The sequence below is a fragment of the Babylonia areolata genome, chromosome 21, assembly GCF_041734735.1.
Source record: "Babylonia areolata isolate BAREFJ2019XMU chromosome 21, ASM4173473v1, whole genome shotgun sequence".
NCBI classification, from domain to species: domain Eukaryota; kingdom Metazoa; phylum Mollusca; class Gastropoda; order Neogastropoda; family Buccinidae; genus Babylonia; species Babylonia areolata.
The window spans coordinates 6,839,554-6,855,982 of record NC_134896.1 but is presented as its reverse complement, the minus strand read 5'-3'; the positions used below and the strand labels follow the sequence as shown (position 1 = coordinate 6,855,982).

Sequence of the window (16,429 nt, the reverse complement as noted above, 5' to 3'; positions counted from 1 at the left end):
ATTGTCACCCCACTTATTTTGTTTTTAAATATTCACGGCTTCCTTCAAAGCCAAGACACACACACACACACACACACACACACACACACACACAACTTCCCTCCTCCTTCTCCACCCCATCACCGCCACCACACACACTGTCTATATAAAGCCAATCCTGTCCCACTGTCATTATTCACATCGCTCAGATACACTGTGACGGTCAGCCATGTTCCGTTCTCTGCTTCTGCTTGTCTCCGTCACTCTGGTGTCCATATCTGGCTTTGATTTTCATTTTTACCGAAAAGATATATCAGACTACAAGCCAGCCACTACTTCCCCGCCAACCACTACCTCCCCGCCAACCACTACTCTCCCGCCTGAGGAAGAATGCCCCAACGGACTACTCGTCTTCAAATTCACAACGTCTGCGAACGTCAGTGAAGTCAAACAGCACTTTGCGAACGTGAACGTCATCTACGGTTTCAAGGTGAGTTTGGTGGGAAGGGAGTGTTAGGGTGGATGTGTGTAGGGTGGGATTGGGAGTGTGGGAGTGAGGGTGTGGTGTGCTGGGATGAAGTCAAGACAGCCATCAATCAGCTTTCCAGAGACAAAGCTCAAGGGACAGATGCCATGTCAGCAGAAATCTATAAATCTGGCGGCCCAGTGCTGCAGTGAAAACTCACGGTATGTTTTCACCCTTAAAGTATTGTTGATCTCATGAAGGCCTTTGACACTGTAAACAATAGGGGCCTGTGGAGGACGATGCCAAAGTTCAGTTGCTCAGAGAAATTCATTCAAAAGGTTCAAGTTTTGGGCGACAGTGAAGCTTCTGAGTCTTTCCCAATCACCAATGGTGTCAATCAAGATTGTGTCCTTGCGCCAACCTTGTTCAGCACAAGGTTTATCGCACGGCTGTCAGAAACTTTCCAGTAAGCTGATGGAGGGTTTGGCCACAAGTTCTGAACTGACTGCACGCTGTGGTAATGTAAAGGAGAGTGTACCATGAGACTTTCTCTCTGCTGATGACTGCCTTGAGTGCTGGATCAGAGCCTGAAATACAAGCCAGCATGAATACGTTCTCAGCCGTATGTGACAACTTTGGGATCACCATCATCACGAAAATGTCATGCATCAGCCAGCTCCTCATGCAGCCTGCACAGAACCCAAGATGTTAGTGAACGGGCAGAGATTACAAGTGGTAGACCAGTTCACATGCCTTGACAGCATCCTTTCTGGAGCAGTAACTTTTGATGCTGAAGGTCTTCCTGATGTGTCTTGCCATCAACACCACCACCTGCAAACCGTTACACAGCAACCCACAATATGGCGCAGTCTCTTCCACAAAGGTTACCAGATTTCAAAGGCAAGGAGAACTGATGAGGCACAGAGTGGGAGATAACTTCATAAGTCTAGAACAGTCATCTTCGGACACATCGTGTCCAGTCACCCATCCAATACATATGTTCTGGTCATTGTTTGCGATGATGGACGAACAACATAATGTGTGTGTGTGTGTGTGTGTGTGTGTGTGTGTGTGTGTGTGTGTGTGTGTTTGAGGACTGATCCATATGTGCTTCTATACCTTTGCTAAACCATATTATCAACTGCACAGCAGGATAGAATGCTCAAGAATTCAATATTTGCTTTAATATCTATTTTTGTCTCTGAATGAAAACAATTCAATTAGCATTTTTCACAAGGATTTCACACAAACCATGCACATAACAAACATTTCATCTACCAAAACACTCCCCTGGTATCGGTTCTTAGTGCATTATCGGGATGCCTTGTTCTTTGTGTGTTTGCAGGGACATGGCACCAAGATGTACATATTTGGTATGTATCCTTATTTTTCTTCTTGTTATTGTTGTTGATGCTGATGTTGGTTGTGGTGATGGAGATTTTTGTTGTGTGTCATCTTCTTCTTCTGAAGAGATTGACTTGTTTTACATTGCACGAAAATATGTCATATGAAACTACTCCCATAACTGTGCGACTGCCTTACCTGAGCGATGAGTGAATAAATTAGCAAGATCTACACACACTGAGTTGTGTCAATTCCTTCATAAATACTATACTATAAAACTAATTCATGGTGGCAGCGGTGGGATCGTTCAACACTTCTAAACGCAAGTAAACCTATAAACACTCGAAGAAGACGAAAAAGACATCAAATCGCCATTATTTTCCAGCGCGCAAAACAAGACGGGCTGCGTGACATCAAATCTCGACGCGACATAACGACAACGCAAAACAGCGCCGCTGTCTCCTGCCGTCAAGGATTTATTCTATCATGTCAAATCTTCTTGGTACTGCAAAAAAGGACTCCTCTTCCTTCTGCCTGCACTTTATCTGAACTCCCCAGTGTCTTCTCCTCTTTCTTTTTCGACAAAGTCCAAAATATTCGTTCCAGCTTAGACCAGATGCCTTTCCAACCTGCTTATCCTGATCCTCAATTCAACGGCACTCCTCTCCATTCCTTCAATCCATTGACTGAAACAGAAGTGAATTAAATCTTGAAAGAAATGACAGTAAAATCCTGTGAACTTGATCCTATACCAGCCTCTGTCTTTTCCCAGTGTGTCTCACAGCTTCTCCCCACAATCATCAATATTGTCAACTCATCCCTTCTCACTAGAATGTTTCAAAACTGCAATCGTCCGGCCTCTTCTGAAGAAACCCAACCTTGATGCAAACATTTTGAAAAATTATCGACCAGTTTCTAACCTTCCTTTTCTGTCCAAACTCCTTGAAAAATCTGTCCTGTAGCAGCTCAGCAACCATCTTTGTTTCAACAATCTCCTTCACCCTTATCAGTCTGCATATCGTGCCGACCACAGCACCAAAACCACTCTCCTCCGCATCCTGAACAATCTACTGCTAGCGTCTGACTCAGGAAAAAAAATTCCCTTCTCACTCTTCTCGACTTGTCAGCCGCCTTTGACACGATAGACCATTCAATCCTTCTTTCCCGTCTTCATTTTTACATTTGGCATCAACGGCACTGTTCTCAACTGGTTCAAATCTTATCTCACTAATAATAACAATAATATTTTATTTTATATAGCGCTATAATACAAGCATAAGCAAGCTCTAAGCGCTTTACAATCCAATGCCTAAAGTGAAACAAGAAAGCATATAAAAAGTAGCAGAAACATAAAACAGAAATATAAAAACACAACGCATAAAACTCACAAAGTAACATACTATCAATACTACAACTGTTACACTCCAACACTCACACTAACACACACACACACAGACACACACATGATTAAACGGCTGAGATGACAGCAATTTTCACGGAAAATACTTACATGTAAAAGGAACATAATTGTAATCTGCATGCCACAGATTTTTGTAAAAATTGTAGAATAAAATTTTGGGAATTAAAGGTAGAAGGGGTAAAAATCGGGTCATTCTTTGGCATCTTGAGGATGACATCTTTGACCCGTTCCTTGGTAACTGTCTGGAATGTAGTGAACTGTGTTCCATGAAAAGTATCAGATTCGCCAAAATCAGTAGGAGATAAGTTTTAAGATTTGCTTTAAAGGTAGATAGATGAGTTGTTTGTCTGAGAGCAATAGGCAGAGAGTTGTTGGGCCTAAGACGGAAAATGACCTCCTTCCACAGGAGTTAAGGAAGTATCAGGGAATAGTTAGCTGGGAGGAATCAAGAGATCTTAATGTTTTGTTTGGCAAGTATGGGTTAATAAGCTCAGAAAGATATGAGGGTGTGGTATCACAATTCAGGCGCTGAAAGCATAGGCTGGCAACTTTATATTCAATTCTGACTTGAACAGGCAACCAATGAAGTGTCCGTAGGAGAGCAGTAGTGCTCTCTCCTCGACTTTTTAAGGACGAGTCGGCTGCACTATTCTGTATTTTCTGGAGCTTGTAGAGTTTATCATTGGGAAGGCCAGCTAAGAGAGAATTACAATAATCCAGGCGGGATAGGCAGAAACCGAAAGAAGAATCCAAGCATTCGAAACCAAGTGCTTGAGGAGACTACTACACATCTCCTACAAGGAGCACAAGACCAATGACTATGTGCGGAACCTGGTCAGCAACCTTGTTGGGCCCCAAGAACCACTGCTGGCGACTGTCAAACGAAGGAAGATGGCATGGTTTGGTCACGTCATACGACATAACACCCTCTCCAAAACCATCCTGCAAGGGACTGTAGAGGGAAGGTGCACACGGGGGCGGCAGAGAAAGAGCTGGTCCGACAGTTTCAGTTTCAGTAGCTCAAGGAGGCATCACTGTGTTTGGACAAATCCATATACGCTACACGTAACCCAACGCGCAACCCAACGCGCTTATACGTAACCCAACGCGCTTAGTCAGGCCTTGAGAAAAAAAATAGATAGATAGATAGATAGATAGATAGATAGATAAGCGTACATACATAAATAAATAAATAATAATTATGATATAAAAAAGATAGTAGTAATGAAAATAATGATAAAATAATAATAATAATAATTAATAAATAATTAAATAAATAAGACAACAATGATGATAAATAAGCAAATAAATATAAAACATGAAGACACACATTCACACATGCACCCACACATGCATAACAGGTATGCCCCAAAAAACGCAGTTTCACAGATATGAAAGCACAGTCAAATACATATAAACGTACATGAGCTCCAACACACACACACACACACACACACACACACCACAAATTTCCCTGCACCTCCTCTACCCCCTCCTCCACACACTCATTTCTAGTCTATGTATCGCAGCTTCCACGGCGCACACACACACACACACAAACACGCACACGCACACACACACACACACACACACAGATGAACGCTTACTTGTACAAGCACACACACACACGCCCATATCTCCCACCCCCAACCCTACACACATATATACAAAGATATATATATAATATATACGTTCCAATATCCTGTTGCTCCCATAGTGTAGGCATGCATACACTCACATACCTCATCCTCTACCTCACCTCCTCTCTGTACCCCCACCTCCCCCTCACACACACACACACACACACACACACACACACACACACACACACACACACGCACAGAACTCTCCTGACACTTGTGTACACTTACACTCTCACGCATGCACAAACGCACTCAAAAACACAAACCCACACATACACACAAACCCACACATACACACACGCACAGAGGCTGCCACTGATTGGCTGCAAGAGGGATGGGAAAAGATCTCTGATGCCAAAAACGTGGCGTCTAGTGTGTTGCTCAGTCTATTGTATTTGGAAAAGCCCACAGAGACTCTGTTCCGTTTTGAAGAAATTTGCGCAATGTTGGTTTGGAAATGATGCCGATATTTGTTTGATTTGCAAAGCATCGTGCTCTACCTTTCATGTTAGACTTACGGCCGCTCCCTCTCTCTGCTTTTATTTCTTTGAGGCGATCGATGGTGTGATGGCCTTGTACCTGTTCTTTTTGATATTCTTTGACTTTTATGAGGATTTCCGATTTTCCTAGATGTAGGCCGCTCGTTGGTGTTGCGTTACCAGCAAGTCTGTCAGCTCGCTCATTTCCCTTAACTCCTGCATGTCCCGGGCAGTATGACCATGTGATTTTTTTTTTTATCTGAAAGTTGCGCATTGCCTTATGCCACTCTGGGCTTCCCATTCCGTTTTCAATTTTCTGTATGAGGTTCATTGAGTCTGTTAGAATCATGGCATGTTGGTTTCCGGGCGTATGGATGGACGATAGCCACTGGAGGGCATATATCACAGCTTCACCTTCCATCGTTAGGCTGGAGGTTGTGACTTTGTAGGCAGCATTCTCTTCCCTGTTTTTCCATTTTGTTTCGCAGTGAATCCCCAACCGGATTGGGCCTTGGTGACTGAGCCATCTGTGTATATGATGATGTCCTCTTCTTTACTGTTTTCTTCTATGAGAAGCTTCACTTCCGCAACAACGTCAAGGAATGGACCAAAATGACGATGCCAGATCTCCTCACGACAGCTGCCAACAGAACGGCGTGGCGAGCTATGACATCTTCCTCATGTCCCCCCAACGACCCCAGCGGTCCAGGGAATGAGTGAGTGAGTGAGTGAGGCGGGATAAAATGAAGGCAACAGCAAGTTTGTTGGCGGCATCAACAGACACGAAGGGGCGGATTTTACTAATCTTACCAAGCTGAAAGTAAAGAACTTTACACAGGTGGTTCACATGAGTTTCCATCGTGAGGGATGAATAGAGGTAAAAACCAAGATTGCGGACAGAACTGGAAAAAGAAATTTTCTGTGTCAGAACAAATGATAGACATATTTATCTGCTTGAGCTTATTTTTATTACCAGTCAACACGAGTTCTGTTTTGTCGTCATTCATTTTTAGTTTGTTTTGTTTCATCCACTTTGCTACATTTTCTATACCAGTTTTAAATTTAGAAGCTAAACATGAAATTTCAGAGGGAATAGTAGAATCATGCAGTTGAGAATCATCAGCAAAACAGATTATAGTGAGGTACAGACTGTTGAATGATCAAACTTTGACGTTGTGTGTACATTGTAAAGAGTGCAGGTCCCAGGACGGAACTTTGTGGAACCCCATATCTGAGCACAGACGGAACAGACTGGTTTCCATTTACAAGGACAGAGTGTGTGTGACCTGATAAGCAGGAATGAAACCATTTCAGAACAGTACCATTGAGTCCGAACACAGCACACAACCTTCTGACCATAATTCCATGGTCTATCGTGTCAAATGCTGCAGAAAGGTCCAGCAGTGACAGAATGGATACCTTGCCTGCATCAGATGTTAGCAACAGGTCATTGGCCACACGTAATAAGGCCGTTTCCGTTCTGTGTCCCTTTCTGTACGCTGACTGAAATGGTTCCAGGAGACGGTGCATCTCAAGGTGTTTCATAAGCTAGCCAAGCACAATACGTTCTAAAACTTCAGACAGAAATGGGAGGTTTGATACTGGTCTATAGTTTTTCCGGTTTTCGGGATCAAGACTAGCTTTCTTCAAAAGGGAACACACCAAGGCATTTTGAAGGACTGTGGGACAACACCTGAAGTCAAGGATATATTCATGATATTGGTTATAATAGGTAGTAATTCTTCTAAACATTGGTAAAATATATAATGTGGGATAGGATCGAGACTGCATGATTTCTTTGGCATCTTGAGGATGACATCTTTGACCCGTTCCTTGGTAACTGTCTGGAATGTAGTGAACTGTGTTCCATTAAAAGTATCAGATTCGCCAAAATCAGTAGGAGAAACGAAGCTACTTCTAATCATCTCTATTTTAGTAGTGAAATAATCAATAAATTTATCAGCTAGATTTTCAGAAGGCATATTGCCAGGCAGAACAGTTCAGATATCCTTCCCCATCATCCGACTGGCCAAGCAAAACAGAACTCTGGAAGAATCAGCATCAGTAATTCTGTCGCACACGTATTTCTTTTTCGCACCACATGCGAAAAATGTGATCAGGTCACTGGTATACAGACTGGTGGCAAATACGTTTGAAACATCAGCTTTTAAAAGATTAACATTTAAAGATCTGTAATTGCGTGAGTAAACATTTTTCTTTATCTTTACAGGCTTTATGAGCTTAAGATTAAATGACATCACAGAGTGGTCAGAGATGAGTTTGTCAACAAGAAGATCTGTCACACTGTTCTCACTGTTTGTTATGACCCAGTCTAATGTATGACCGTGACGGTTTACGCATACCCAGATTCAAACACTCCACTGTTGGATGCCGTTCTGTCTCTGGACCTTGCATTTGGAATGAACTTTCTCTTTCGCTTCATCAGGTCTCCACACTCAGCTGTTTCAAGTCTGGCCTTAAAACCCACCTCTTCACAAGATAACCTCTCTCCCCTGCCTCTTCCTTGTCTTCAGTTTCTTCAGTTTTAGAGTTATGCATGCATGTAAATGACTGGTGTGAAAGCGCTTAGATTTGTCTCTGCACAAGATTCAGTGCTATATAAATACTATCATTATTATTATTATTATTAATCCACACAGTACCAGAGAGACTCGGGGACACAACAAACAGATGTAAATTGCCAAGACGTGACACAGCGCAGACGGACAGAGAAGTACCAACCATACAAACATTGATGAAAACCCATAACTTAGCTGAATCATCACACCATTTGCATTCCTTGCCACCCCCTTTTGTGAAACAGGCCTACTTGTGTCTCTCCACCATCAAGCTATATTCTACGGACATTTGATATATATATATATATATTACTGGCTATAAATATCTCTTTTGCAGCCACACACATACAAAATCATGGCTGCTGCATGCATACCTCAAATGAATTGGGCAACTGACAATCATGAGGAAGCTTTACAATTGACCCAAAGCAATATCTCTGTGTACTGCGAAAACGAAGAGATCACAGATGATGGCAAAAAAGCGCTCAAGATCTTGTGTGGCATAGGTGACGAAGGCACCAGACAAGTGCCCGGCTTATCAGAGGAGGACAAAACGCAAAACAGCCAAGCTGTGGGAGTTCTTCTAATCCCAACTCAAGCCCAAGATCAACTTCAGAGTCCACCACTTACATCTGATGGAAAGTCGGCAACGCGAGGATGAAGCTGTGGATGATTTCATTTTGCGGGTGAGCACTCTGGTGATGAAATGCGAGTTTGACCAAACAGATATGGAAGAGAGGCTAATAGAACTTATCATAGCATACAGTCCGCCCAGATCCAGCCAAAATCCAAGGCATCCAGAGCATGCCAATCCCTGAGAATAAAGACCTACTGTCGATGCTCACCCCAAACTTCAGCAAGGAGTTGCAACCGCTGAGGGAACTGTTGAAAAAAGCCGTCTCATTCGTCATGTCAGCAAACCTCATCTGCTGCTTCAACAACCTCAAGAAGCTGGTGTCATCAATCACATGCCTCAAGTTCTTTGACCCAAAGAAACCAACCATGCTGGAGGTCGACAGTTCTATGAAAGGCCTGGGCGCAGCCATCCTTCAGGATGGATACCCAGTTGCCTTCGCATCCAAGTCACTTGACTCCACAAAGAGCAACTACCCAAACATAGACAGTGAGATGCTCGTTGTGGTCTTTGGGATTACACGGTTACACATACCTCTACGGGAGGCTGTTCAAGGTGATGATCACGGATCACAAACCGTTCGAGATGATCGTGCAGAAGCCGCTTTTCAAAGCCCCACTGTGTCTCCAGCTCATGCTACAAATGATACAGGGGTATGACTACGAAATCGAGTACCACAGCAGTGAATCCATGACCCTCGTCGCAGACATGCTGTCCAGACTTCCTTCCCACATGGACAAGACATCCATTGACCCCGACCTCCATGTGGACGGCCTAGACCTCTCTGAGGACGAGATTGGTTTCAGTCAGTACACCTTCATCAGTTTCACACCCAAGAAGCAGTACCAGCTGCTTATGATATATAAAAAAAAAAAAGATAGTAGTAATGAAAATAATGATAAAATAATAATAATAAATAAATAATTAAATAAATAAGACAACAATGATGATAAATAAGCAAATAAATATAAAACATTCACACATACACCCACACATGCATAACAGACATGCCCCAAAAACGCAGTTTCACAGATATGAAAGCACAGTCAAATACATATAAACGTACATGAGCTCCAACACACACACACACACACACACACCACAAATTTCCCTGCACCTCCTCTACCCCCTCCTCCACACACTCATTTCTAGTCTATGTATCGCAGCTTCCACGGCACACACACACACACACTCACACACACAGATGAACGCTTACTTGTACAAGCACACACACACAAACACGCCCATATCTCCCACCCCCAACCCCACACACATATATACAAAGATATATATAATATATACGTTCCAATATCCTGTTGTTCCCACAGTGTAGGCATGCATACACTCACATACCTCATCCTCTACCTCGTCTATTGTATTTGGAAAAGCCCACAGTGACTCTGTTCCGTTTTGAAGAAATTTGCGCAATGTTGGTTTGGAAATGATGCCGATATTTGTTTGATTTGCAAAGCATCGTGCTCTACCTTTCATGTTAGACTTACGGCCGCTCCCTCTCTCTGCTTTTATTTCTTTGAGGCGATCGATGGTGTGATGGCCTTGTACCTGTTCTTTTTGATATTCTTTCACTTTTCTGAGGATTTCCGATTTTCCTAGATGTAGGCCGCTCGTTGGTGTTGCGTTACCAGCAAGTCTGTCAGCTCGCTCATTTCCCTTAACTCCTGCATGTCCCGGGCAGTATGACCATGTGAGCTTTTTTATCTGAAAGTTGCGCATTGCCTTATGCCACTCTGGGCTTCCCATTCCGTTTTCAATTTTCTGTGTGAGGTTCATTGAGTCTGTTAGAATCATGGCATGTTGGTTTCCGGGCGTATGGATGGACGATAGCCACTGGAGGGCATGTGTCACAGCTTCAACTTCCATCGTTAGGCTGGAGGTTGTGACTTTGTAGGCAGCATTCTCTTCCCTAACTGTTTTTCCATTTTCTTTCACAGTGAATCCCCAACGGGATTGGTCTTTGGTGACTGAGCCATCTGTGTATATGATGATGTCCTCTTCTTTACTGTTTTCTTCTATGAGTAGCTTCACTTCCGCATCAGTTTTGCCCTCTGGCCATTCCTGACAATGTCTTCCTAGAGTGGGTGTGTTGAATAGATGGTTGAGGTTTTTGGGGTTTTTCTCCCATTCTTTTGTTTCTTTCAGGTCTTGTAGTCGGCATACTAGCTGGATTGTGTCTTCTGCTTGCCCCATCCATGATCTTCCTCGTCCTAGACGGCTGCCGTTTGGTTGTTTGACTGCGTCATGCAGTGGGTTTTGAGGGTTTTCTAATTCTTTGAAGTAGGTCTTGACCTGTTCTAACTTGTTTCTGGCCTGCACTGAAGGAAGGTCAAGCAGGTATCGCATGGTTTCTGTGGGCGTGTCTTTTGTTGTTCCAAGGATCAGCCTCATAGCTTCATTTTGAACTCTTTCTAATTTTAAGAGGTTGCTTTGAGACGGTGTTGTTCGCCCAAGTCCGTAGTCGATCACACTGAGGACGAGTGATTGGTATAGCAGGAAGAGGTGGCGTTGTTCAATACCTTTGGTTGCCATTGCCTTTAAGACTGAAAGGCTGGACAACATCAAAGCGCCCCGACAGACGTCAGACCATATTAGTCGTTCAGAGACGAGCTCGCAGTGGAGGATGGAATCATCTTCAAAGAACAGGAAGTTATCATACCCGAGGCTCTCCAGCAGGACGTGCTGAGACAACTACATCAGTCTCAAGGCCTCGGCAAGACGTGGATCCTGGCCAAAGAATGTGCCAAACATCTCCAGAGACATCGAGCAAGCAGTCAGGTCATGTGCATGTGTCTAACAGTGTGTATGATGTCTGTGTAGGTAGGAGAATGGTAATTTGTCTCTTCTTTTTTTTCTTCTTTTTTTTTTAAAATTCTTTTCTTTCTTTTTTCCTTGTTGTTTTTGTCTGAGGGGAGGTTTCCGTGTTATGACGTTATTTATTCATGTACATATTTATCTGTTTACCTATTAAGGTTTCATTACATGAACTTTTATTCTGTTCTATTCTGCTTTATTCTATTCTATTCACACACACACACAACACACACAGTGGTGGAGAACGACAACAGCCAGGCCGTGATGGATCTCAGCCTGCCTCCTGATGCCGTCCTCATCGTGCCTCCCATACCCGTGATGCCGGGACCTCATTACTTCGCCCGTCTTGGCATCGACACTGGTCCCGTGAACCCCTTACCCAACATCACCGGTCTGCCTGTCACTTATGTGGAGCGAACCTGGGACCCACAAGGTGAGACAGCACTGACTTTGATCCCACACTTGCAAGATCTTTTTCCCCGGTCCACTTTACCTTGAGTGGTGGACAGGACCTAGTCATTAGTCAATAAACCGAGGTCCCATGTGCAGCATTCACACAGCGCACGTCAATAGAAACCATGGCAACAAGAGATTTGCCACTCGCAATATTTTTGCCATTAACGTCACTGTTTTAGACGTGTTGAGTGTGCATGTGCATGACTTGCACCAGGTTGAATGACACAGGAAACGAATGATGAGCACCTAAGGACAGCTGTCAGTCAGTTATACCCATGCAGGCATCCTGTTTGTACAAATGACTGTCTTTCTGAAGTGCTTAGTTTGTTCTCTGAATAAGAATTGGCCATGTGTAAGTAGCAATGTTGATTGTACCCCTGTTTCTGTGATCCAGGAACTATTTTCAATGATTGGAATCAATTATCTGTGATTGAGGAGCTGTGTCACCTAATTCTTAAATATAGCCCTGTCTCTGTGATCCCAGAGGTATTTTGACTCATTTCAAACATATCCATGTTTATGTGATCCAGGAGCTATTCTAACCAATTTTGAACATATCCTTTCTGTTCTGTTTTATTTTTATTTTATTCCATTCTCTTCCATCAATTCATATATCCATCCATTCGTTCATCTATGTATCACTGTGTCCGCCAAGACCTGAACGAGGATCAGTACGCGGCGCAGTTGCAATCCCTGATTGAGCAGGTGATCGCCAGGATAGGTAAAACCAGGCGGCCTTTCTTCGTGCCTATTGCCACCTATCCCTTCCGGGTAAGTCAGCAGACATACATTTTTATGTTGCAGATGTGTTTATGTATGCATGTATCTACGCATGTATGTCGTTCTTTTGCTCAACGTCTGTCCACAAATGTTTTGAAAGAACATCCACCACCTCTCCAAACCTACCCAGCATGACCTAAACACTCCTTTTCCTTTCCCTCTATCCTTACATAAAAGGAGATGGGAAATTCAGAAAACATAGATAAAATAACGACAATCTAAGTAATCAGCTGGTAAAATTTCAACAGAAATAAATAAACAAGAACAACAAAGGTTTGGAGGAGTAACCTCCCTGCTCTGGAACCGTCATAACTGAAAAGAAAATGGGGAAGGACATGCATTTTCACGTGCACACAACAGCTTTCCCTGTTTGAACAGGAAGCCAGTTCCACGGCGTGGCATGGATGGAATCTTAATCAGTGCAAATGTGTCTAATGAGAAGAAGCCAATGCTCACCCACCACCTAAATATACACTATGTATAAGGAACAACAACATTCAAAGTAGGATACCTATTTGTTACCCTGAGCATGATTATGTTACACTATACAGAAGCAAAACCGTTTTTAGAGACTGTAATAAACTAGTGATAGATACCCGCTTGGACCCCTGGCATAACATACTTGAGGAAAATATTGTCATACGTTTGAACTCCGAAACGGCCATCATTAAAACACAAATTCAAAAAAGTTATTCACTATCAATCATATTAATGAAACTGAAACATCATCTATAAACACTGGCATGAAAACTAATTACAAACAAAAAGAAGGAAGGGAAGGGCTAGAAAGGAAATTGCTCTGGAACGTCAGCTGCAGTCAGTATAATAAATCTAAAAGAAAATGTTATAAACACTACATGATTTGCGAGTGGCAGTGGACTTACCTCAACAGCTTCTGAAAAACACCAAGACTGAGGACCAGTCAGTTGCTATAACTTAGCCCCCTTGTCCAAGGGACGCATGGACACTAGTCAGCAGATATTTGACCACAGTGGTGCAACACGAGATGTTGCCGAAATACAGCAACGAACCCGTTACCTGAGGTTCTGAGCCCATGAACCTCTCCTCTCTCAGTGTTAGGATGTGAGTGATCTGTTGCTGTTTGTGGGTGTACGAAGAAATCTCCATACAGCTTCACTCACACGCCAAGTATGCTCACTGTCCAGTCAAAATATTTGCTGTGTACACATCACACGTGTGATGCACAGCAAAGTTAAAGAAGAGAAAAGAAAAATGTTGTAGCTGACAACGAGTTGACCCCTTCTCTACTACCAGTACCGGGTTTCGGCTGTTACTTGACAGAGGCTTGTCGGGTGCGACAGTTAGACTTCTGACGCAGTGTTCCCAAGATATCAAGGTTCGATGCCCCTATTCAGCATAGCATTGTGTCCTTGAATTGGCACTGTACCCCGATTTTCCTCACGCCACCCAGGTGTGAATGGGTACCTGCATTCAGTGGGGGAATCTAAGACGGTGAAGGGAGAGAATTAGGACCCGCCTTCCTGTGCCGTGCTCCACACACGATGGATCATGAATTCAATGCCCCGATGGCCGTAAAAGGTTATGGGAGTTTAACTTGACATGCGTGTGTGTGTGTTCATTTCCCCAGGCCATTTTGCGTCATTCGATTTTCAGTCAAATTCAACTACTCGTTATGCCTGTTCTTTAATTGCCTTTCGCTTTTTGACTCACTTGTGTAAACAAAGTGAGTATGTTTTAACCCGGTGTTCGGTTGTCTGTGTGTGTGTGTGTGTGTGTGTCTGTGTGTCCGTGGTAAACTTTAACATTGACATTTTCTCTTTGCAAATACTTTGTCAGTTGACACCAAATTTGGCATAAAAATAGGAAAAATTCAGTTCTTTCCAGTCATCTTGTTTAAAACAATATTGCACCTCTGGGATGGGCACAAAAAAATTAAAAAAAGAAGCCTAATTATATGCAAACTGCATTTACTGTTATAATTATATTTTTTGTATTCTCTAAACTTGGCATTTTGACCTCTTATTCTGACACAACAACAAGAGGAGTCATTATTATCATTTTTTGTTCAAACAGGAACATCTTTTGCTAAACATGGAATTTTTATTTATTTTGCAAATGTTTTGGTGCAGACAGTAAAAAAAGGGAAATTACTCTGTAATTAATGCTAGGGGACTTAATTTGCTTTAAACTGATCTTTCTCATCTTAAACATTACATTTTGAAATTATACTCAATACATAAAAAGCTTGGAATTTTTTTTTTTTTTTTTTTTTTTTTTTTAAGTGTATCACAAGTGAGTCTTGAAGGCCTTGCCTCTCTTGTTTCATTTTATTTTTCTTGTTTTTCACTTTTGTTTTCATTGACTCCGTTGATGTTAATGTCTTCCGTTCATTTGTTAATTTCCGTGTGTGTGTGTGTGTGTGTGTGTGTGTGTGTGTGTGTGTTTACCTTATCTCCTTTAAAAATATAGATAAATAAATAGAGCATACATACACGCATGTAACTGTAAAATAGGCTCGTACAAATGTTCTTGTTGTGCCAGCACATGTGTATGTGTCTACCACTCTCAACAACAGCAAAACAATACAAGAAGAAGAAGAAGTAACAGCGGTAAGAAGTGTGTGTAACTAATAAAGATGGCTGATATCATGACTGTGGTGACTGTGATCATCTGCATGATGAAGACGTCGACGATGTTTGTGATGACTGACGATAATGACGACGCCAGAAACAATGACGACATACATTCCACAATGGGGGAGCACTCAACCCAGCAAGGACAGCAGTCCGAAGTTCACACAGAAATCAGTTTTGACCAAAAAGAATTCACTGCACTAAATACACTACACCACACTACACTACACTGCACCACACTATACGACACCACACTACACGATACCACACTACACTATGCTCAGCTACACTACACTACACTACACTACACTAAGATATTTCGTCTTTTCTTCCACAGTTGATGTTCTTCTGGGCTGTGGATGACTGTGTGACGTCCGACGACCTGTACTTTTTGTCTGACAGTCTCGGGGGACCATCTAGCCTCAAGAGCACCTCTATGAAGCTGTACCTGATCTGCTCAAATGCAGAGCAAATCTGAATAAAAACAAATTCAAAAAGGCAAAGTCAGGGGGAAAGATCTGTCAGACGAAAAGGACGAAGGAGCACCTAAGCTAAAAATAAACATCAACAACAAACAATTGAAATAAAAACAAAACAAAACAAAAAACGTGCATTGAAGTTTTCTCATACATAATATAACAAACATTCTTTTTCAAACAAAAGTTCAGTGTGACATACACATAGCATACACATACATATATCCATACATACACACACACACACATACATACATACATATATACACATATATGCATATAAACACACATACATAATTATACATACATATGCACATACATCCACAAAAACATTTAATCTACACACATATACATGCACATATCAATACACAAATCCACTATTATGTACAATGTTAATCCTTTTTACCTTAGATTATTGGCTTGGGTTTTGTTTTTGTTTTGTTGTTGTTGTTTACTCTTTTTATGTGGGCGGTTACTTTGTTTTTTTTTTCTTTTTTTTTCTTTTTTTTTTTTTTTTTTTTTTTTTTTTTTTTTACAGTAGTATGATTTGTTTTTAATTTTCTCCAGTTTCAGATGACAGAATCGATTTCCATTTGATCTAAAGCCACTCTTTGTTAAGAACAAGGAAGAATGAAATAAACAATCTTGGCATGTTTACTTGTCATGTTCTGTTGTTTCAAATCTGCATTACTGTAATGTACTTAAGTGAAACGTCTCTTTTGCACCACT

The 16,429-nt window shown here is 42.1% G+C and overlaps 1 protein-coding gene across 1 annotated transcript; it reads left to right on the top strand.

The window, feature by feature from the left end:
• Positions 1-208: 208 nt before the first annotated feature.
• On the top strand, positions 209-16,077 carry LOC143296242 (uncharacterized). Its single transcript, XM_076608075.1, has 5 exons — positions 209-469; positions 1,791-1,818; positions 11,609-11,806; positions 12,485-12,600; positions 15,562-16,077. The coding sequence occupies exons 1-5, from the start codon at positions 209-211 to the stop codon at positions 15,700-15,702; spliced, it is 744 nt and encodes a 247-aa protein (XP_076464190.1). The 3' UTR covers positions 15,703-16,077.
• Positions 16,078-16,429: the final 352 nt, after the last annotated feature.

Bases quoted from the DNA above. Each gene is read 5' to 3' on its own strand.
- LOC143296242 (XM_076608075.1), top strand. From the start codon at position 209: ATGTTCCGTTCTCTGCTTCTGCTTGTCTCCGTCACTCTGGTGTCCATA. The intron at 470-1,790 runs GTGAGTTTGGTG...GTGTGTTTGCAG, and splicing joins ACGTCATCTACGGTTTCAAG to GGACATGGCACCAAGATGTA. The intron at 1,819-11,608 runs GTATGTATCCTT...CAACACACACAG, and splicing joins CACCAAGATGTACATATTTG to TGGTGGAGAACGACAACAGC.